Source organism: Desmodus rotundus, chromosome 12 (assembly GCF_022682495.2).
Source record: "Desmodus rotundus isolate HL8 chromosome 12, HLdesRot8A.1, whole genome shotgun sequence".
NCBI classification, from domain to species: domain Eukaryota; kingdom Metazoa; phylum Chordata; class Mammalia; order Chiroptera; family Phyllostomidae; genus Desmodus; species Desmodus rotundus.
The window spans coordinates 72913048-72935428 of NC_071398.1; the positions used below are offsets into that span (position 1 = coordinate 72913048).

Sequence of the window (22381 nt, forward strand, 5' to 3'; positions counted from 1 at the left end):
AAAGTTACGTAAGAGTTTTTCAAACTTATTTTTCTCACAACTCATAATACAAATATATTTTCTATCACAACCCATTATATATTCGTACATTTATAACTGAGTTTCTCAAAATTACACTTAACCCTTGTTATGCTAAGTGTCCTCTGGTATCTTCTAATCTATTAAAAAGAACTTGTGGCTCACTAAATTGATTTATGCATTTATGGTGGGTTGGGCCCTACTGTTTGAAAAACAGTGAAATAATATACAGCCATTGCCCTGGAAAAATGCATAGAACTAGAAAAGAAACATAAACAAATGATAAGCCAGTGGGAGTTTAGATCTAGAAAGCTCATGGAGGCCCTGGCAGGTATGGCTCAGTGGATTGAGCAAAACAAAGGGTTGCCAGTTGGATTCCCAGTCAGGCCACGTGCCTGGGTTGTGGGCCAGGCCCCCAGTAGGGGGCACATGAGAGACAACCACACATTGATGTTTCTTTTCCTCTTCCTTCCTTCTCCTCTGTCTAAAAATAAACAAATAAATAGATAAATAAATAAAATCTTTAAAAGAAGAAAGAGAGCTCATTGAGGTTCTTTAATTTCATGCTTTTCAAATGAATAAAGTACATATTCCATATTTATCACAACATTGGAAACTATAAATATGTGTGCAGAAAAAATTATTTTTCCCCCCTTCTCCACATCGGTAACTGTCTGGAGTTTATCCTTTTATACCCTTTGGCTTACTCAGATAAACACATTTAAACAAATGTCTAAGGGCTTTGTTTTTGCTTTTTCCAGATAGAGAACCTTTGTAGATACATTATTTGCAACTTACTTTCTTCACACAACACTGTAAAGATACTATTCTTACACATTAGGAGATAATAGATCTAACAGTTTTTGATGTATTCATGTGGATACGCTCATGATATATAATTTTAACAATGGGTGCTTTTTTCTTTTAAATTTTTTCTGTATTTTTAGTAAGAGGGCAAGGCAGGGAGAGAGGGAGAAAACATCGATTGGTTGCCTCTTACATGCCTACCACTGGGGACCTGGCCCACACCCAGGCATATGCCCTGACCAGGAATTGAACCATTGACCTTTCGATTCGCAGGCCCATGCTCAATCCACTGAGCCACACCAGCCAGAGCTGGATTCTTTTTTTAAGTATATTTTATTGATTATGCTATTATAGTCGTCCCTTTTTTTTTCTCCCCTTTATTTCCCTCCGCCCTGCAACCCCCTTCCACCAGCATTCTTCCCTTTAGTTCATGTCCATGGGTCACACATATAAGTTCTTTGGCTTCTCCATTTCTTATACTATTCTTAACGTCCCTGTCTATTTTGTACCTACCATTTATGCTTCTTATTCCCTGTACCTTTTCCCCAGTTCTCCCCTCTTCCCTGGGATAACCCTCCATGTGATCCCCATTTCTGTGATTCTGTTCCTGTTCTAGTTGTTTGCTTAGTTTGTTTTTATTTTTGATTTTAGATTCAGTTGTTGATAGTTGTGAGTTTGTTGTCATTTTACTGTTCATAGTTTTGACCTTCTTTTTCTAGGATAAGTCCCTTGAACATTTCATATAATAAGGGCTTGGTGATGATGAACTCCTTTAACTTGACCTTATCTGAGAAGCACTTTATCTGCCCTTCCATTCTAAATGAAAGCTTTGCTGGATACAGTAATCTTGGATGTAGGCCCTTGCCTTTCATGACTTTGAATACTTCTTTCCAGCCCCTTCTTGCCTGTAAGGTCTCTTTTGAGAAATCAGCTGACAGTCTTACGGGAACTCCTTTGTAGGTAACTGTGTCCTTTTCTCTTGCTGCTTTGATTCTCTCCTTATCTTTCATCTTGGGTAATGTAATTATGATGTGCCTTGGTGTGTGCCTCCTTGGGTCCAGCTTTTTTGAGACTCTGAGCTTCCTGGACTTCCTGGAAGTCTATTTCCTTTGCCAGATTGGGGAAGTTCTTCATTATTTTTTCAAATAAGTTTTCCATTTCTTGCTGTTCCTTTTCTCCTTGTGGCATCCCGATGATTCGGATGTTGAAACACATCCAAATTTAAAGTTGTCCTGGATGTTCCTAAGCCTCTCCTCTCCTTATTTTTTTGAATTCTTGTTTCTTCATTCTGTTCTGGTTGAATGTTTCTCCTTCTGCTCCAAATCGTTGAATTGAGTGTCAATTTCCTTCTTGTCACTGTTGATTCCCTGTACATTTTCCTTTATTTCACTTTGCATAGCCTTCACTTTTTCATCTAATTTGCGACCATACTCAACCGTTTCTGTGAGCATCCTGATTAACTGCAGAGTTCAAAACACCCTGCATCTGATAAGTTGGCTATCTCTTCATCGCTTAGTTCTGTTTTTGGAGTTTCGATGTATTCTTGCATTTGGGCCATATTTTTTTTGTCTTGGCATGCCTGTTACATTGTGAGGGGCAGAGCCTTACACATTTGCTCAGGTGGGGAAACCCACAAGGCTGCGTTGTGATGCTCTATGTGGGGGAGGGGTCAGAGAGGGAACAAAGCCGCTTGCTCTGCTCTTGGCTGGCTTTCAGTCTCTTCCCCCACTACCCACAGTGAAATTGGGCCCTTCTGGTGCTGATTCCCGGGTGGGTGCATTTGTGTACATTCTAGGATGCTGTGGGTCTCTCCAACGAGCTGTCCTGTGAGGCTGGGAGTTTCTCCTGCTGCTGCCTCAACCCCCACGGGTTTTTACAGTCGGAGGTTTTGAGGCTTTATTCTCACCCCCTCTCCCCATGCGCTGGAACCCTGGGTTGCCCAGTGTGTCTCGCTCCCCAGTTATTCCTCCTGGTTTATCTGCACGCAAATGTGGGACCACCCGCTCCACCAGTTGCCGCCTTACTGCAAGTCCTCTCTGCCCAGCTGCCTGTCTCCGCCCCTCCTGCAGGTCTGGATGAATGTTTATTCTTTAACTTCGTAGTTGTCGGACTTCCATACAGTTCAGTTTTCTGGCAGTTCTGGGGTTTATTTTGCTTTTAATTTGTTGTCCTTTTTTTCGTTGTGTGATGTGGCAAAGTGTATCTACCTACGCCTCCATCCTGGCCGGAAGTCCTGGATGGTTTTTTAGTGTGTTTTTCTGGCCTCCTCCATTTTGTTGGCGGTCCTATGTGGTTTTTTTCACATTTTTCTTCATGCCTGTTCTTGTGTGTGTACTCACACACATTAATGAAAAAATGAGATATTACATACACTTTGTTTTGCTTTTTATTCACTTGGTAACACCAATGAAAACTTTTCTTAGAGAATTAGTATAATTTATCCACTTTTGAATATTTTTTTCTGCTCTGAAATAGCTTGAAAAACATAGTAATTTTCTACTGCTTGAGATTTAAGAGACATCAGTCACAAAATTGTATGCGCTTGCTGCCCTTTTTCTTTTTAAAAATAATAGGTCTTGAACGGCCTTTCAGTGTGTTGTTTACATATTGATTCAGTCGAGGGTTTTTCTTCTCTAATCAGTTTTGGAAGTGTGAATATTGCTTAAAACTGATTCATGTTTTTGAAATTATCAAATATACTATGAAGTTAAATCTCTTTGACCAGGGTTTATTTCTCTTTGTCATTCACATCTTTGGGCACATTTTTTCCCTCAGTGGACTTTAAGACCGAGCCCAGGCAACGCAGTTGGAGAACATAAAAGTGGTCCTGAGCATCCTGAGGAAGAGGCCTAGTGCCCCCTCTTCCCTGCCTGACTGCACTCCTGCTCAGGCCCTTCAGCCAAGGTGTCCCAGCCTAGCTCAGTCTTTTTTATACATGACTTTCTCTTTGCGTTCCTCCACACTCCTCATTGTAACCTTAATCAGGATGACCCCCCCAAAAAATACCCAACTCAAAACGTAAAGCGAAAATACAAAATTAGGGTAATATGTATTGAGGGGATAATCATCCATTAAAATGGTTCCTGGATTCTGCATTCTCTCAGAATTTTATTTTAAAGACTTTATTTATTTATTTGTGTTTTTTTTTTAGAGAAGGGGAAGGGAGGAAGAAAGAGAGGGAGTGAGACATCCACCAGCTGCCTCTCACATGCCCCCAGTTGGGGACCCGGCTTGAAACCCAGACCAGGAATCAAACCAGCCAGTGACCCTTTGGTTTGCAGGCTGGCTCTCAGTCCACCGAGCCACACCAGCCAGGGCTGCACTCAGAATCCTATGTGTGGCTTTCGCTTCTCCCCACATAGCACAAGTACCACTGCTCCTTCCTAAGTACTTAATATTTTTAGGTTGTATTTTTAAATTTATTTGGTTTTTTGATTTTTAAATAAGGACTCCTTTTTATTGTTTCTACACCATGTGAATATTATCTCTAGTATTGAAGATGTATAGGATATATTGTTAAAGCAGCAAGTCACGTAATAATATGTGTAGTATCTTGTTCTGGTTTCAGTATTTCATTTCTTTAATCAGCCTCCATAAGTCTGGTGCACATTACATAAGTCAAGATAATGACCCTTTTTGGCAATTATTTACCTTGAGTCTCTTCCTTGTTTTAGTTTTCTTAACTATAGGGTATGTTGGGGAGGGGGGGCGTGATGTTTTAAAGTTTTCATTCTTCAGTTTTCTATTAATGTTTTTTAAAGATTTTAATTTTAGAGAGTGGGAGGGAGGAAGAAAGAGGGAGAGAAACATCAGTGTGTGGTTGCCCCTTGAGCACCCCCTACTGGGGACCTGGCCTGCAACCCACGCATGTGTCCGGACTGGGAATCAAACCTGCTACCCTTTGGTTTGCAGACTGGCACTCAATCCACAGAGCCACACCAGCCAGGGTGTCTATTAATTTTTTTAAAAGGACAAAATACAGTGAAAGTAGTTTTCAGTCTCTTTTTTTTTTTTAAGCATATGACTTCTTTTTAAAGTAAAATCTTATTTGGATGTCCTATATGTAAAACAGCTTTCATGGTCCGGTAGTTCTCAGAGTATAGTTTAAAAACCATCGTGATAAGCCCTGGCTGGTGTGGGCCAGTGAATCGAGTGCTGGCCTGCGAACCGAAGACCCAGTCAGGGCACATGCCTGGGTCGCGGGCTGGGTCCCCTATTGGGGACATGAGAGAGGCAACTGACGGATGCATCTCTCACACATCAGCATTTCTCTCTTTCCCTCCCTTTCCTGCTCTCTAAAAATAAATAAATGAAATATTTAAAAACCATCGTAATAAAGTCTAGGTAATTACATAAGAATACTGACAAAGACGGTGCTGCTGCTGAAATTAAGTTTCTGACACGCAAGCAGTACCATATCATTATATCTTGAAGTGTTTATTACTACTAATGTGTAAATACCAAACTTATTATAGGAAAAGCATTTAGGGATTTTTGTACCAAAATGTTTTTTGCCTAAGAAAGATACGTGTGTTTAACCAACTGCCAGACTATGTCACAACCTAGATGCTATTATTAATCAGGGCAGTGATTGCTATTGGTTGGCTGCTGTTAATAAAAATTTTAGGGAATATTTGGGACTTAAGATAATTTGGCTTGATTTTTAAAAGTTTGTTATTTAAAAATAACCATAATGACATCATTACATGTTTATGTAAGTAACATGTTTTTATGAAAAATAACTATTTTCTAAAACAAAAAAAAATAGTGAAAAGAGTAACATTGTTTTACACTTTTACAAATCTCTGTAACGTTTGCCTAAATAGAAACTGGCAGAATTCTTGCTTCTGCTTCTGCGTTCATTCTGTTGCAATATCATAGGTCATAGAGCCTCAGGAGAACGATCTGTAAACTTAAGAGATAATGAGGATAGAAAGGCGAGCGCCTTCTTGGTATAATAATGAAAATAAGAAAGGGCTTCGGTCCCCCCTCCACACTTTGCAGATTATTGCCACACGCCGCTCATGAGCCGTGGGTCCCCGGGGATGTTGCACATGTTCCACCAACTCTCTTTCTTTCTTTCGTTGCAGAGTCCTTTGGGCAGAATTATCCAGAGGTAAGAGTGTCTAGTATTGTGATTTTATGAGCATGGTAACTCACTAGCTTTGTGTTTGAGTTTTGGAAAATGCATTTTGATCCTTTTTTTTTTGACAACAGAAACATTAAATGTGCTGATACATATCTTTTGCTATAATAAGGAACAAAATGTTCAGTTTGGGGGGTAGGGGCAGATAGGCAATATTGCCTGGAAATCTCACCATAATGTAAATAATGTAAATCTTACAGTTCATTTCCCTTTAAATAAAAAAAAGTTGATTAAAGGGTCACAAACAGTGCCATTGCCTGTATATTTTTTCTGGTTTTGATTGATGCTTTTACATAGTAATAAATCAATATATGCTATAAGTGTGCTCTACTATTTAAAATATAAAAATGTTTTGGAATACGAGGTCTGTCCGGAAGGTATCCAGCCATGTAGTATGAAAAGTAAAGATATTTATTAAAGAAGATACAAGAAACATTGTACATAGGACATTGTACAGTCTCCTTCAAAGTAGGCACCTTGGGACCTCACACAGTTCCCTCCCAGTTGCCATCAGCTGCCCTGTTGTATTTTCCTGAATCTCATTACCAGGCTGAAATCTCCTCTCTTTCAAAGGTGATTTTAGTTTTGGGAAAAGCCAGAAGTCTCAGGATGCCAAATATTGGCTGTGTGGGGGCTGAGTCACCTGGGTGATTTTATGTTTCACCAAAAATCTCTGCACAAGACGTGATGCATGAGCGGGCATATTGTCGTCATGGAGCAGCCAATCACCAGTTGCCCATAGCTCTGGTCTTCTGAATCACCCTTTCCATGAAGCAATGTTCAGACTTAACACAAAATTTGATGCAGATTCGTTGCTCTACTTGCTCAGTCATTCTGAACGCAACACCCACACAGTACTCGTGCTCACTCACTCTGTCATGCTGCCCCCGCTGACTAGCACAGTGAAGTCGTCACTGTTCACACGTGCACATCCCAGTCCACTCTCCCTGGCTGCCAGGTCACAGCATTGTCATGCAAACTGTCTCCTTTGTTAACAGTGGCTGGAGTTTTTCTGGACAGATTTTGTATGTTTCAGTTAATTCATTATGATTATTTTAAATGGATTGATCTCTTCGTGGCCTTTTGGCTAAGATGGAGTGTATTTTAAATGGATTGATATTAATAGAAAATATTTTGTTTGGCTTTTCTAACACTATGTAGGCTATTCTAGGGTGTTTGTTTTAAATTATTTTTCTTGGGATAAATTCAAAAAAATACGCTTCCTGGGTCAGCAGGATGACTCTTACTGAGCCTTGTTATATTTGGCCTGACTGCACTCCGGAGTGTGTGTGCACAGAGTTACGGTGGTGATGCAAGCGAGTGATTGTATCTGTTTCCAGAAATTTTGCTAGCACTTATAAATATTTCTTCATTTTGACTAGTTTAACAGGTAGAAGAACATACATAGAGATTATTTTGGTGAACATCATGATTTAAATTCAACAGAAGTGTCATAGGTGGTAGAGAATCTTTAAAAAGTAATTTGGAGCCCTGACCAGTGTGGCTCAGATGGTTGGAGAATTGTCCCGTAAACTGCAAGGTTCTGGTTCAGTGCCCAGTCAGGGCGCACCCCTGGGTTGCAGCTTCGGTCCCTGGTTGGGACACATACAAGAGGCAACAGATTAATGTTTCTCTCCCTCTCTCTCTCTCTCTCCTTCCTTCCCCCTTTCTCTAAAATCAACAAGCATGCCCTTGGGCAAGGATAAAAATAAATAAAAGGTTAATTTTATTAAAAAATCAGTAATCAGCCCTGGCTGGTGTGGCTCAGTGGATCGAGTGCCAGCCTGCAAAGCAAAGGATCTCTAGTTCAATTCCCAGTCAGGGCACATGCCTGGGTTGCTGGCCAGGTCCCCAGTGGGGGCACACGAGAGGCAACCACACACTGATGTTTCAAAAAGTCAATAATCATTTGGATATCTGGGTATTATTGATTATATATTTGTGTTCACTTTTTAGGAAGCTGATGGAACTTTGGATTGTATCAGCATGGCCCTGACTTGCACCTTTAACAGGTGGGGCACGCTGCTTGCAGTTGGCTGTAATGATGGCCGAATAGTCATCTGGGATTTTTTGACAAGAGGGATTGCTAAAATAATCAGTGCGCACATCCATCCAGTCTGTTCTTTATGGTAAGGAATTTTGATATTAATATGTTTAGTGTAAGTTAAAGTGGGGAGATGAATGGTGACTTTTTAATTGGCAGTCTCATTGTAGATATTTTAATAGAGTGTAAAATATCCATCCTTTAGCAGTAAAATTGCTCACAGCTTATGTAGGCCTTGAACCCGTGCTGTCCTTGAAGCTCCTTTGTGATGAGAAATTAGTGTAATATATGGATCCCTATCAGGCTCTGTCTGATAATATTTCAGTACTGAACAAATACGTACTGTTTGTAGGTGTAGTAATATTTGTGATAATGATGTTTTGTTATTAAAATAACAAATCTTGGTTAGGAGAGAAGCTTGGAAGTCATCCAGCCCAGCCTTGCCCAGGTTCTTGAATTCCAGTAATTGGAGTGATCACAAGCATGTCCTTTTCTTCATTGAACTATGTAGGCATTAAGGCTTTCTATCAAATACTTGAGTTGAACTTCGGTTTAATAAAAATTCCCATGGATTTCTTTCTTACTCTCTTAGATGACTATTCAGAAAATTTTATTTTGGGGCAGCACTTATTTTAAATCAATTTGAGGCCAAAAAAAGCACTTAATCAAATCTAGACTTACTGAACTGTAACACATTTCCTTTTGTCTAAAGAGAAACAGCAGAGGCATTGTAAAGTACTGGTTTGGAAGGGGCCCTAAATCCTAGTTTAGGTTTAGCCACTGATGTGGTGGTTTTGGCAAAAACTTTTCTCTAATATACAAAGTCTAACACCAGCCCTGGTTGGTGTGGCTCAGTGGATTGTGTGCCAGCTGGACTGTGAAATAAAGGGTCGCCAGTTCAATTCCCTATCAGGGCACAGGCCTGGGTTGCAGGCCAGGTCCCCAGTAGAGGGTGCATGAGGCAACCGCACATTGATGTTTCTCCCTCCTTCTCCCTCCCTTCCCCTCTCTCTAACAGTAAATAAATAAAGTCTTCAAAGTATAATGCCAGCTAGCATGATGTCTTAGGCCCTTTACAGCTCCTTTGCATTTCATTTGTTTTTATTGTTGTGTTTTTACAATAAAGATTATTTTTAACAGCTTTATTAAGATATTATATAATTCACAAACTAATTTTAGAACTGCTACCTATTAAAAATATATTTTACAAACCAGTGTATAATCATTTATAAAATTATGGAAAATATAGCAAAGGAGAAAGAACTGATGTCTCCCATAGTTCCATCACCCAGATGTGACTGCTGTAAAATTTTTGATAGGTTTCTGCATACAGTTTTTAAAAAGAAGAGTTTATAACTGTGTTGGGTTTTTTGTCTTCATGGAAAAGTTTAAAATGTAGTTTACTGAAAGACAGGTATCTTTGCAAAGAGAAATAGCACTAACAATCCAATCTAGAAGTTTAGATAAAAGTAGATGATTTAAAACTAACAGTATATGTAAAGCTGAAGTCACTGCCTTGGATAATTTATATACTGCACCCAGTATTTTATGTGGACTTCCATTCTTAAGGCAGAGAAAATGAATTTGGCATGTAATGACTTGGCTCTTACATCCAAACGTCAAACAGGGAGTAAACTTGAGCAGACAGATTGCTTGCTAATGAGGACTTACCTGTGGTGACAGCTCCACCTGTAGAGCTCTGTAACAGACATACCTCTGAGAGCACAGAAAACGGTGAGTTCTAAGATGTACAAACGTAATTTTTAAACAAGGGGTCAGTGAGACTAGCCTTTCTATTATGAGGTGAAACTACTCCCATAACAGACCACCAAACTCAGCACACTCTCTCTGATGTGGTGTGCAAAGTGCTTGAAATGTCAGAGAATTCCCTTTTTGGGTGTGTTGCTCGATAGACTAGTTTTCAAGGTCTAGTATAAAAGGTCGCCTGAACAGTTCAAAGCAGTTGAATGTCAACGCATCCTGCTACTCAGAAGTCTTCCATTTAGGACATTCCCACCCCATCAACAAAATCCTGTGCAGGGAGCATATCATCATGTATTAAAATAAAAAGGAAGCCCCGCCCCCCCACCCATGTGCAAAACCACTCATCATTTGCTAGCAAGAATATCTTTAAAGAAAAAAATGTTAATTACAGGATCAGAGGCATCAAAGCCAGATGGGCACAAGAATGTACCCACCACCCTGCCTAGTTGGATGGATATTTGGAGTGACAATGGCTATTGGGTGCGAACCTCAGGGGATCTGCTCAGAGTGGGACAGAGGAGAGTGCTGGGAGAAGCCAGGCCCAGAGTAGGGCCACCCCTCAGCAGAACAAGGTCCCGAGCCCTCAGGGCCGTGTGTGCGCCTTCGCTTCTCAGCATCCTGGTACCAAAACCTTAACAAAAACAAACACAGACTAAAAGACAATTATTAGGCAGGTGATGGTGACTGTAACCACCTAAGTACTTTTTTGTGTGCTTATTATTTATGTCATAACTCTGGCAATTGTCAGAAGTATACAAAGATTATCTGCCTAATGTTTAAAGACATAAAGATTTTCTTGCACGGTGGCAGGAGTCCATGTGAGATTTGTAAACAGTGATACAAAATACTGTAAACATAACCTAAGAGTTTGTATAAAACAGAAATTGTGAATCCAAATTTACAAGGGGGTTAAAAAAACCCCAGCAGGCAGCTTCATACAAAGTTCTCCCTCCTGCACCAAGTGATTTGACTACAAATAAAATTCTGAGCTGAAAAACTGGGATTTGGGGGAGAGCCATCTTTGTGTACAAAATATCCAAAGGAGGCTTATTCTTTTACTTTTCTCCAGTGATACTCAGCTACCAGAGACAGTTCTGACTCTGTGACTTTGGAGACATTTAGAGTTTAGTGTGGCGTCCTGGCCTGGGGCCTGCTGCAGTGCTGGCCATGGCAGCCGATGCCACAGCATCCTCTGCCTCCTCCAGTTCATCCTGGGGCTCCCGGCTGGCACTGGACTGCAGGGCTGCAGGAGTGAGTCACTCCTTCCGGAGGCAGCTCTGTAGCAAGGGGATACAGGAGCTGAAGTAGGCACGCGGATTGATCCGGCGAGGGACCTCTTTCCCACTAAGAATCTGATAAAGCTGAAGAAAAGTGATTGCAGTTTCCGTGCACTAAATGACAGGCATTGCCTTTATTCTTTTCCCAGTTCTTCTACGGTTTTTCTGTATCATCTTCTAGGAAGTGAGAGCTCCCTAAAACAACAGCTTCTTCAAATTGAAATGTTTCTCCTAGTTCAGAAGCATTTCCTGGGGAAATTTCAAATATTGCAGAAAAGGGGTGAGGATGGGTACCATAAGCACGTTCTCTGCCATATGCTTCAGTTCCTGACTGCAAAACTCCCGTTCCAAAGGGTGAGGTGTACTTGTTCATCCCGTACACGTCGTACACGTGGAGCACCACTAACTGGTTAGCAGCTCCCATCTGCCTCTCCCCCCCGCCCCCCACTGCTGCCACTGCCTCATCCTGGGCCCAGGCTGCTCTCACCTCCACGGATGCAAAGCTGTCATTTAGAATGGAAGGGAAAATAGTGCTTGGGCACGAAGCTCACAGCCTAGCCCAGGCAGCCTGGGCAGGACCAACGGGAAGCTGGGTGGTTCTGGGGCACTGCCAACAGGAACCTCTGCCATCAGGGCTTATAGGTGAGGGGCCTGCTCGGGCTCAGGCACCGCCCCTTGATGTACGTTTGTTTTTTTTTTTTTTACTATACACTACTGTAGACTTAATTTTTTTTCAACTTGAAATATCTTGAATATCTTGATTTTTTTTCTTTTAAATATAGTTTATTGATTTTACTGTAACAGTTGTCCTAATTTTTCCCCCTTTGCCCCACTCTTCCTGGTACCCCCTTTCCCTCCTACAATCCCCCCATAGTTCATGTCCATGGGTTGTATGTGTAAGTTCTTTGGCTTCTCCATTTCCTATGCTGTTCTTAACTTCTTCCTATCTATTTTGTTCCTGCCGATTATGCTTCTTAATCCCTGTACCTTTTCCCCATTCTTCCCCTTCCCCTCCCAGCTGAGAACCCTCTAAATGATCTCCATATCTATGATTCTGTTCCTGTTCTGCTTGTTTGCCTAGTTTGTTTGTTTAGATTTAGTTGATGATAGTTGTGAATTTGTTGTCATTTCAGTGTTCATGGTTTTGACTTTGTTTTTCTTAAATAAGTCCCTTTAACATTTCATATAATGATGGCTCTGTGATGATGAACTCCTTTAGCTTTGCCTTACCTGGGAAGCACTTTATTTTCCCTTCCATTCTCAGTGATGGCTTTGCCTGATAGGGTAATCCAGGTTGTAGGCCCTTGCTGTTCATCACTTTGAACATTTCTTGCCAGTTCATTCTAGGCTGCAAAGTTTAAGAAATCAGTTGACAGTCTCATGGGAACCCCTTTGTAGGAAACTATCTGCTTTTCTCTTGCTGCTTTTAAGATTCTCTTTGTCTTTAACCTTTGGCATTTTAATTATGGTGTGTCTTGGTTGGTGTTTCTCTTTGGGTCCAACTTGTTCGGGACTCTCTATGCTTCCTGGACTTGTATGTCTATTTCCTTTGCCAAATTAGGGAAGTTTTCTTTCATTATTTTTTCAAATAAGTTTTCAATTTTTTACTCTTCCTCTTCTCCTCCTGGCATCCCTATGATTCACATGTTGGCAGGTTTGGAGATGTCCCAGGGGTTCCAAAGCCTATCCTCGTTTTTTTTTATTCTTGTTTCTTCCTTTTGTTTTGGTTGAATGTTTATATCTTCCTTATGGTCCAAATCGTTGGTTTGAATTCCTGGCTTCCTGTGGATTATTCTTTATTTCAGTTAGTGTACCCTTCATTTCTTCCTTTATTTTATTATTATTATTATTTTTGCCCTATTCAAGGAGTTCTCTGAGCATCCCGATAACCAGTGTTGTGAACTCTGCATCTGATCGGTTGGCTATCTCCGTTTTGCTTAGTTCTTTTTCTGGGGTTTTGTTCTGTTCTTTCATCTGGGCCATACTTCTTTGTCTCCTCAATTTGGCAGCCTCCCTGTGTTTGTTTCTGTGTATTAGGTAGAGCTGCTTTTATTCCCTGTCTTAGTAGCATGGCCTATGTAGAAAAGGCACCTGTAAATTGTGTGGGGCAGAGCCTCAGGTAATTGCCAGAGCTGAGCAACCTGCTTCACCACTTTGTGGCTGTGGAGAGGGCTGAGAGGGAACAGTGCCACCTCCTGGCTTCTGGTGGTTCCCCTGGTGCTCGTCCCATTTCTAGTCATTTTACCCCCTTCTGTATGTGACTGGCACCCTTCCAGCTACTGTCCCATTGGAGAATCCCGGAGTGGGTGGGTTTGCTTATGTTCTAAGACCATGCCGGCCCTTTCAGTGGCGAAAATCTGGCAGTTTCTTCCACCACTCCAACCCCTACTGAATTTTTAGCTGGAGGTAACAGGGGTTTATCTTCCTGCTGCTGGAACCCTGGGCTGTGCAGTCTGGCCTGGGGCTGGGATTGCTGGTTCCCAGGGTATCCCACCCGTTCTACCACCGCTGCCACCGCCTTTCTGTGCCATACTGCCTCTCTGTCCGTCTGCGCAACTCCACCCCTCCTACCAGTCTGGATGAATGGCTTCTTTAAATCCTTGCTTGTAGGGCTTCCTTATAGCTCGATTTTTTGACGGTTCCGGGTGTTACTAGTTTTGTGACCTGGTTGTAATTCTTTCTATGGTTGTGTGAGGAGACAAAGCGTGTCTACCTATGCCTCCACCTTGACCAGGAGTCCTTTGTATTCTATTTTATATTTGACTTTTTTCCCATCCTAACACTGTCTAGACATTTTGCTGCTTGCATCGCCTTTAAAAAAGTTTTCATGGCTATATAGTGGTGGGCAAAAGTAGGTTTACAGTTGTTTGTATGGAAAATAATACAGTAATTATTACAAGAATAAACTTTTGTGTACTCACAACTGTACATCTTCTGAAAGATAAACCATAATTACTTAACCATTTTTGTTTTGTTTCTTTGCTTCATAATATTTAGTGAATGTCTTTGTGCATAAAGTTTTTCTGTCGTATATTCATTCAGCAAACGTTGAATATGAATTATGTCCCAGGTACTGGAGGCACTGGGCACACAAAACAAGCGAGGCGAACGAGATTAGTAGGGGAGGTGCGCGTGCACACAGGTACATTACCAGAGTTTTACAGGTCCCGTACAAGAACTGCATTTGGGATTCAGTGCCCGTGTGTGTGGTGCATAGTATATATGCGTTATAATTACTTAACTGTTCCCTAATTTATGTATGTCTTAAAGACCATCTACTTACTACATATAATTGGTAGTTACATGCATTTTGTGTTTCTCTTGATCGGCCTTATTTAGAATATCACTATGTGTTAATTTGTTGTGTAATGTTTGAACATATCAGGGACTAAGAAAGTTTCCCAAGAGAAGTTTTGGGTAGGCATGATGGCTGTCTTCAGCGATGAAAAATTTAACACGTATAGGACAGAAAAATTGGCCCAAGGAGTAGAAGCAGGACTAGTTAGCTAACAGACAGAAGTTACAAGGAAACAAATGCTAACTCAGAGTAAAGAAGAGCTGCCAAGCAGAGGAGTCTGTGGGTGGCATGGATTGCACAGGAAGTAGTTTATCAGTGGGACTATCCCTGCTTGGGCTTGCTGCCCCCTTCTTGGGCATGCTATGTAATGAATTCAACACTGGAGGGGGGTTGTGGGGAGAGCTAAGTGATCTTTAAGACTAAGACATTAGACTTAGCAAAGATTCATCAGTCTTTCGGAAAGAAATTTGGAATTGAAGAATTATTAATGGGAGAACCCTCCTTAGTTTTTTTTTTAAACATATTATTGATTATGCTATTACAGTTGTCCCATTTCTCCCCCTTCACTCCACTGCATCCTCCCCACCCCCTCCCTCCCACATTCCCCTGCTATAGTTCATGTCCATGGGTCATACTTACAAGTTCTTTGGCTTCTACATTTCCTACACTATTCTTACCCTCTCCCCGTCTATTTTTTACCTACCATTTATGCTTCTTATTCCCTGTACCTCTCCCTCCTCTCTCCCCTTCCCACTCCCCTGTTGATAACCCTCCATGTGATCTCCATTTCCATGGTTCTGTTTCTGTTCTAGTTGTTTGCTTAGTTTTCTTTTGTTTTGGTTTTAGGTGTGGTTGTTAATAACTGAGTTTGCTGTCATTTTACTGTTCATATTTTTTATCTTCTTTTTCTTGGATAAATCCCTTTAACATTTCATATAATCAGGGCTTGGTGATGATGAACTCCTTTAACTTGACCTTACCTGAGAAGCACTTTATCTTCCCTTCCATTCTAAATGATAGCTTTGCTGGATACAGTAATCTTGGATGTAGGTCCTTGCCTTCCATGACTTGGAATACTTCTTTCCAGCCCCTTCTTGCCTGTAAAGTCTCTTTTGAGAAATCAGCTAACAGTCTTACGGGAACTCCTTTTGTAGGTAACTGTGTCCTTTTCTCTTGCTGCTTCTAAGATTCTCTCCTTCTGTTAATCTTGGGTAATGTAATCATGATGTGCCTTGGTGTGTTCCTCCTTGGGTCCAGCTTCTTGGGAACACTCTGAGCTTCCTGGACTTCCTGGAAGTCTATTTCCTTTGTCAGATTAGGGAAGTTCTCCTTCATTATTTGTTCAAATAACTTTTCAATTTTGTGTTCTTCCTCTTCTCCTTCTGGCACCCCTATAATTTGGATGTTGGAATGTTTAAAGATGTCCTGGAGGTTCCTAAGCCTCTCTTCATTTTTTTGAATTCTTCTTTCTTCATTCTTTTCTGGTTGGATCTTTCTTCCTTCTGGTCCACATTGTTGATTTGAGTCCCAGTTTCCTTCCCATCACTCTTGGTTCCCTGTACATTTTCCTTTGTTTCTCTTAGCATAGCCTTCATTTTTTCATCTAATTTGTGACCAAATTCAACCAATTCCGTGAGCATCCTGATTACCAGTGTTTTGAACTGTGCGTCTGATAGGTTGGCTGTCTCTTCATTGCTTAGTTGTATTTTTTCTGGAGCTTTGATCTGTTCTTTCATTTGGGCTGTTTTTTTTTGTCTTGGCGCGCCTGTTACGTAAAAGGGCGGAGCCTTAGGTGTCACCGTGCCGGGTAACGCTGGTCGCTGCGCTGTGACGCTGTACGTGGGGGAGGGGTGAGAGGGAGCAATGGCGCTCGCTCCACTCTGCTGGACTTCAGTCACTCCCTCCACCACCCACAATCAAACTGGGCCCCTCTGGGGTGATTCTCAAGTGGGTGGGCTTGTGCATGCTCTAGATCCCTGTGGGTCTCTCCAACGACCTCTCCTGTGAGGCTGGGAGTTTCTCCTGCTGCCACCTCAACCCCCACGGGTGTTTTCACTCAGAGGTTTGAGGCTTTATTTCCCCGCTCTGGAGCTCTGGGTTGCACCGTCTGTTTCGCTCCCCCACTGTTCCTCCTGGTTTATTTTTGTGCGAATGTGGGGCTGCAGGGGCCGCCAGCCACCACCTTGTGGGGGCTGCTAGCTGCAGCCTGGCTTGCCCCATTCCACAATCCGCCACCTTGCTGGGTCCGCCAGCTAGCCACCACCTTGCTGCGATTCCTCTCCGCCCGGCTACCTGTCTGGATGAATGTTTCTTCTTTATCTCCTTGGTTGTCATGCAGTTCGATTTTCTGTTAGTTCTGGTTGTTTTTGGTTTTAAATTGTTGTCCTTCTTTTGGTTGTGCAAGGAGGTGCAGTGTGTCTACCTACGCCTCCATCTTGGCTGGAAGCCCAGTTTACATCGAACCCCCCTTAGTTTTTACCTTTGTTTATAATTGAATTTTTAAAATTAGCTTTCTTCTATTATAACAGAAATACCATCTTGCTGTAAAAGCAAAAGATGTGCAAAAGCGTTTAAATAAAAAAAATGAAATCATAGGTAACATTCTGTAGTAAAATTGTGCTGAAAGGCTTACAAGAACGGCAGCAGTAGCTGTCCCGTTTCTACCCACTCCTAATATTCTTCCATTCCTATTGGACTTCCAATTTTTTGCCTGTTTCTTCTGGTATTTTCGTATTTCTGAGTAACATACGTGTGTCACTTTTCTTGGTTTATTTCAGAATTACCCATAGACTTCCTGCTACAGTGTGAGTTTTAGCTCACCCTCTTCACCTCCCATCATCTTCTGATATTGGGTGGCCTGCTGGCTTTGTTTGTTGTGAACCCACAAGTTCCAACATCTGTAGGCCTCTTCGAAGTTTTTTAAGTTCACGTGCTCTAGGAGGAGTCTCTAGTTGCCTTTCGCAGGTGTAAACCTGACTGTACGTGTTCTTGAGCTGCTCTAGAGCTGGTGGGAGAGGGGCACCAGAGTCCTTTTGTAGTTAGACTTGAACTTAATCCCTCCATATTCACTTCCTCATTTTACCCCTGCCTTCCTCTCTCCCTCAGGTCCTAAGTCTGGGAGTACATTTATCTTGTCTTTGATACAAGTAATTGCTTGTGTTTATTGAACACTCATTATTGTCAAGCAATGGGCTAAGTTTTATGTGTATTAATTTTAATTCTCTGAACAGTCTTCTGTGGGTAATAACTATTATTGTTCCCATGTTATAGATGAGGGAATCGAAGTTTAGAAAGGTTATATAACTTGCTAAAGATCAAACAGCTTAGAAGGTGGTAATGTCCAAGCATAAGTCTGATTCTTGAGTCTATGTTCTTAACCGTGGAGCTATATTGCCTACTAAGTCCTTAATAATAACTTCTCTTTGTTGGAAAATTTGGGTAAATACTGGTTTGGAGTTCCTTTTGGTTTATTTGTTTCTTTTGTTTTTCACTTCTTTTTCTTGCTTTCCTATGGGTTTCTTGGACATTTTTTAGAATTCCATTTTGATTTATCTATAGTATTTTTTAGGGTATTTCCTTAGCTTTTTAGTGGTTACTAGGTATTGTATGTACACAACTTATCACCATCTGCTGGTGTTGATATTTTTCAGTCCAAATGAAGTATAAAGAAACCTTACCTCCAGTTATCCTCCTTTGTTTAAAGTCTAATTGTCTTAAATATTTCCTCCATATACAATGATACCCAAGTAAGACAGTATTGTAATTTTTGCTTCATGTCAAAACTCAAGAAGATAAAGAAGTCTCTATTTACTGATATTTTTACTCTTTTCATTGTTCTTTCTTCCTGATGTTCCAAAATTTCTTCTTTTATCATTTCCTTTCCATTTAGATAACTTTTTAAAAAAGATTTTATTTATTTATTTTTATAGAGAGGGGAAGGGAAGAAGAAAGAGAGGGAGAGAAACATCAGTGTGTGGTTGCCTCTCATGTGCCCCCTACTGGGGACCTGGCCCACAACCCAGGCGTGTGCCCTGACTGGGAATTGAACCAGTGACCCTTTGGTTTGCAGGACCGCACTCAATCCACTGAGCCACACCCGCCAGGGCTAGAGAACTTTCTTGAGCTGTTCTTTTAGGGTAGATCTGCTGGTGACAAATGTCTTGATTTACCTCTTTGTACCTGAAAGATGTTTTCACTGGATATAGAATTTGGGTTGACACCTGTTTTCTTTCAGCACTTGAAAAATGTGTGACTTCCTTGTGACCTTCATGGTATGTGATGAGAAATCTGTCATGTGAATTGCTCCCCATAGGTAGTGTCGTTTCTTTCTTAATGCTTTCAAGATTTTTTTACTGTGTCTTCAGTTTTCAGAAGTTTGTCTCTGTGTTTTGGAGTGGATTTCTTTGAGCTCATCCTGTTTGATGTTCATTTAGCTTCTTGAATCAGTAGGTTTTTAATCTCTTGCCAAGTTTGGGAAATTTTCAGCCGTTTTGTGTTCAAATACTTGAAGCCCCCCTCTTTTTTCAGACCTTCTAGGACTGATGAGTGGGCTTTAGGTCTTTTATTCTGTCTCACAGGCCCATGAGGCTCTGTTCATTTTTTACCATCTCTTTTCTCTCTGTTGTTCAGATTGGAAATATTTTATTTTACTTTATTTACTGATTCTTTCCTCTTTCTGCATTGGCTGCTGAATCAATGTCTGAGTTTTTTATTTTAGTTATTTTAATTTTCAGTTCTCAAGTTCCCGTTTTAGTTCTTCTTTCTCTATATCTTCTATTTCTTTCCTGAGACTTCCTGGTTTTTTCATTTGTTTAAGCATGTTTGCAATTGCTTATTAAAACATTTTTTTGATGGCTGCATTTAAATCTTTGTCAGATAATTCTAGCATCTGTGTCATCTCTGTGTTACTATCTGTTGATTATCTTTTCTCATTCAAGTTCAAATTTTTTTTGTTCTTGGATTGATTGTGATTTTCAGTTGAAACTTAGGCCTTTTGGGTGTTGCGAGACTTTAGAGCTTATTTATTATTTAAATCTTGTGCCTTAGCAGGCCTCCTCTGATACTGTACCAAAGGGAAGGGAGGGTGCCATCTTGTTATTGCCAGGTGGGTTAGAAGTCCAAGTTTCTCATTTGGTTGCGTTAGGCTGGTGAGTTTGGAAGTTCAGGCTTCCACTGGGCCTCCCAGGCTGTTAGTGTCCTGGCTGGGATGGATGGAACTGCCTCTTTCCTGTTCCCCACTGGTCTCTTTCCTGTTCCCCACGTGGTCTCCACAATACTGCGGTGGGGATCCTCATTACCACCTGCTGGGTATGAAAGTTTGTCTCTCCGCTGAGCTTTCTCTGACACCAGTTAGGAGGAAAGGGGGCTTTGCAGTAACTGGGCAGTGGTGGAAGTCTAGACTCTCTATTTAGACCTTGTTGACTGGGGTTGCAGTTTTTTCTATGGTGGTTGCTGGAGTAAAGGGAATATTGTCTGAAAGTTTTCTCTCTCTCTGGTTTGTCTTTTCCTAGTCCTTTGGTTAGAGAAAGCAGGCTCTTCTTGAGCCTTTTTTTAAGTGTGTGCCCATTGGTATTACTGTGTTGTTGGCATCTCCATCACCTGGTCCAGGGCATCCGGGTCATAGGAGGCAGAAAGAACATCGAAGGAACTATTATGTCTTTTTTTTTTTTACCCTGCAAGTCACTGACCAGTTGTCATCTCTCTGCTTTTCAGAGTCTTTTTCTGTTTGTTTTTATATAATGGCCAAGGTGCTTAGCTGTAGTTAGCAGGAGGAATTCATTCCTTTCTTAATTATTTTAAATAACAGATACTTATCTTTATTATTTTGTTTATGTTCTGAGGGACAATCTCAGAAAGCTCAGATATTCCCTCCCCATCTCCAAGAAAAAAACCCTGTTTTTCGTTACATCAATACTTATGGGCTTGCTGATTATAGACTCTGAAATGTTTGAATATGTCCTTTCACAGAGCCACTTACAGTGTTATCTTGAACTATTAATGGTTTCTGTTACTAGATAAGAAAATGTCGCGAAAACATTCGCATTTATTGCTTAGTTGGGAAAGCATGTTGTGGATTCGAGCGAATGTTTTAAAAAAGAAATGTCGACCCTGTAATTAGGGCAGTGTGTGTGGTTCGTGCGTTTTGTCTGCAGGAGCGGTATGATTTACTTTGTTTAGAGTATGTACTAAGTTACCCATTCTGTTTCTTCTCAGCTGGAGTCGAGATGGTCATAAGCTCGTGAGTGCTTCCACGGATAACATAGTGTCACAGTGGGATGTTCTTTCAGGCGACTGCGACCAGAGGTTTCGATTCCCTTCACCCATCTTAAAAGTCCAGTATCATCCACGAGATCAGTATGTTTAATCTGAGCTGTTCTTTCCTGGGGTGGGGTCTAACTCTATATGGATTAGCTCCAGGCTCATACAATTTCAGTTTAAGGTTTTAGGAGGCAAATACACACAACTCTTTAAACCTTCAAATACAAAGTCTTTCTGTCTAGGTTGGCTCGACTGAGTAGATTGTAAGGAGGATGTTATATAATTAAAAGCTGGCCAAAATTAGGACTTTGGAAACGGGCAAAGGTAGGAATAAGTATAATAACTAGTTCTTGACCTGTGCCTTCCCCCGTTATTTGAATTTTCTAGTGGTGAAATCGTTCAGTATTAACACTACATTCAAGAGTTATCCATCATTCCATTGCCCAGACATAATTGTCTGCATTTCTCTGGATTCTCTTTTAGTCAAGTACTCTCTACATATAAAGGTCGTTATGTAGTGCTTTATAATTCACAGAGCACGGATATGCATGTTAATGCACATAAATATGTATTTTTTACATGGCTTTAGTTAGTATTTTGCTTTTTTTCCCACTTTATTTCATACATATTTTACTAGTCTATTACATTTTCATTTTTAGTGATTACATTGTACTTTGTCAAGGTACAGTAGGATTGAGTAACTTTACTCAGTCATTTCCCTATTATTAGACATTTCGATTTTAGGGGGTTTTCCCCCCTGTATTCATTTTGCTTGGGCTGGAAGAGTTGGTGAGGGTAGTGGGGAGGGGTCAGGGAGAATGGCAAGGGAATCGGTCTACTGGTACCAAAGCAACGGCCAATGTACTGTTCGTATTTTTAAACAGGAACAAGGTTCTCGTGTGTCCCATGAAATCTGCTCCTGTCATGTTGACCCTTTCAGATTCCAAACACGTTGTTCTGCCGGTAGATGATGACTCCGACCTGAACGTGGTTGCCTCTTTTGATAGGCGAGGGGAATATATCTATACAGGGAATGCAAAGGGCAAGGTAAGCCTAGAAGCCAGTGAAATACACCTTAGTCATCCTGTGCTTTGGTTCACTTTATGTGTACTTTGCTCCTTCCTTTGAAATTTCTTTATCCCCCGCAGTAAGCGTGCCTCTTGCCTATGGCAGATGTAGCCTATTTTCCCCTCGTGCTTAATAATTTCTGTCCTGTGGGTTTAGAGTGGTCAGGGGTTATGTGGCCTAGGAAGCGATGGAAGGGCCTTTACTGGATGCTACTAATGAAGAGCCGTTACTGAATCATAAAATTGAACAGTCATGATAAAATGGAATACTGCTGATAAATATACGTAGTTCTGTAAATATTGCATAATTCAGGCCGGTTTAACCTGCAGGTTCTCAGAGTAAGAAGTCAGGTTAGGTGAGCACTAAGGTCTCTTTTAAACTTAGAGTTCATTAGGTACCTTTTTTTAAGTTTTCTGACTGGGGCACATGAGCTAGTATGATTTTATGGCTACTTTAGAAAGTGACAATTTTAAAAATTCATAGTAAAAACATATAAAGTACGCATAACGTAAAATTTACCACCTTAACTATTAAGTGTATATAGTGCATTGGTATTAAGTACATTCCCACTGTTATGCAGCCGTCAGTCACCACCACCCATCTCTAAGACTCTTCTCATCTTGCAGAACATTAAACAGTAACCCGTTACTCCCTGCTCTCCCCGGCCCCCGCCCCAGGCAGCTATTGTTCTGCCTTCTGAC

At 41.0% G+C, this 22381-nt stretch overlaps 1 protein-coding gene and 1 pseudogene across 4 annotated transcripts in view; one reads left to right on the forward strand and one right to left on the reverse strand.

Annotated features, from left to right (window-relative positions):
* The window catches only part of RBBP5 (RB binding protein 5, histone lysine methyltransferase complex subunit), a 37060-nt gene that overhangs the window by 2165 nt on the left and 12514 nt on the right, over nucleotides 1-22381 (forward strand). For all 4 annotated transcript variants that reach the window (XM_024575058.3, XM_024575062.3, XM_053915156.2 and 1 more), the window contains exons 2-5: nucleotides 5916-5941; nucleotides 7928-8100; nucleotides 20568-20708; nucleotides 21497-21659. In XM_024575058.3, coding sequence (XP_024430826.2) covers nucleotides 5916-5941; nucleotides 7928-8100; nucleotides 20568-20708; nucleotides 21497-21659 — 503 coding nt within the window. The remainder of the gene's footprint in view (nucleotides 1-5915; nucleotides 5942-7927; nucleotides 8101-20567; nucleotides 20709-21496; nucleotides 21660-22381) is intronic.
* Nucleotides 10428-11480, reverse strand: LOC112318017 (deubiquitinase DESI2-like; annotated as a pseudogene).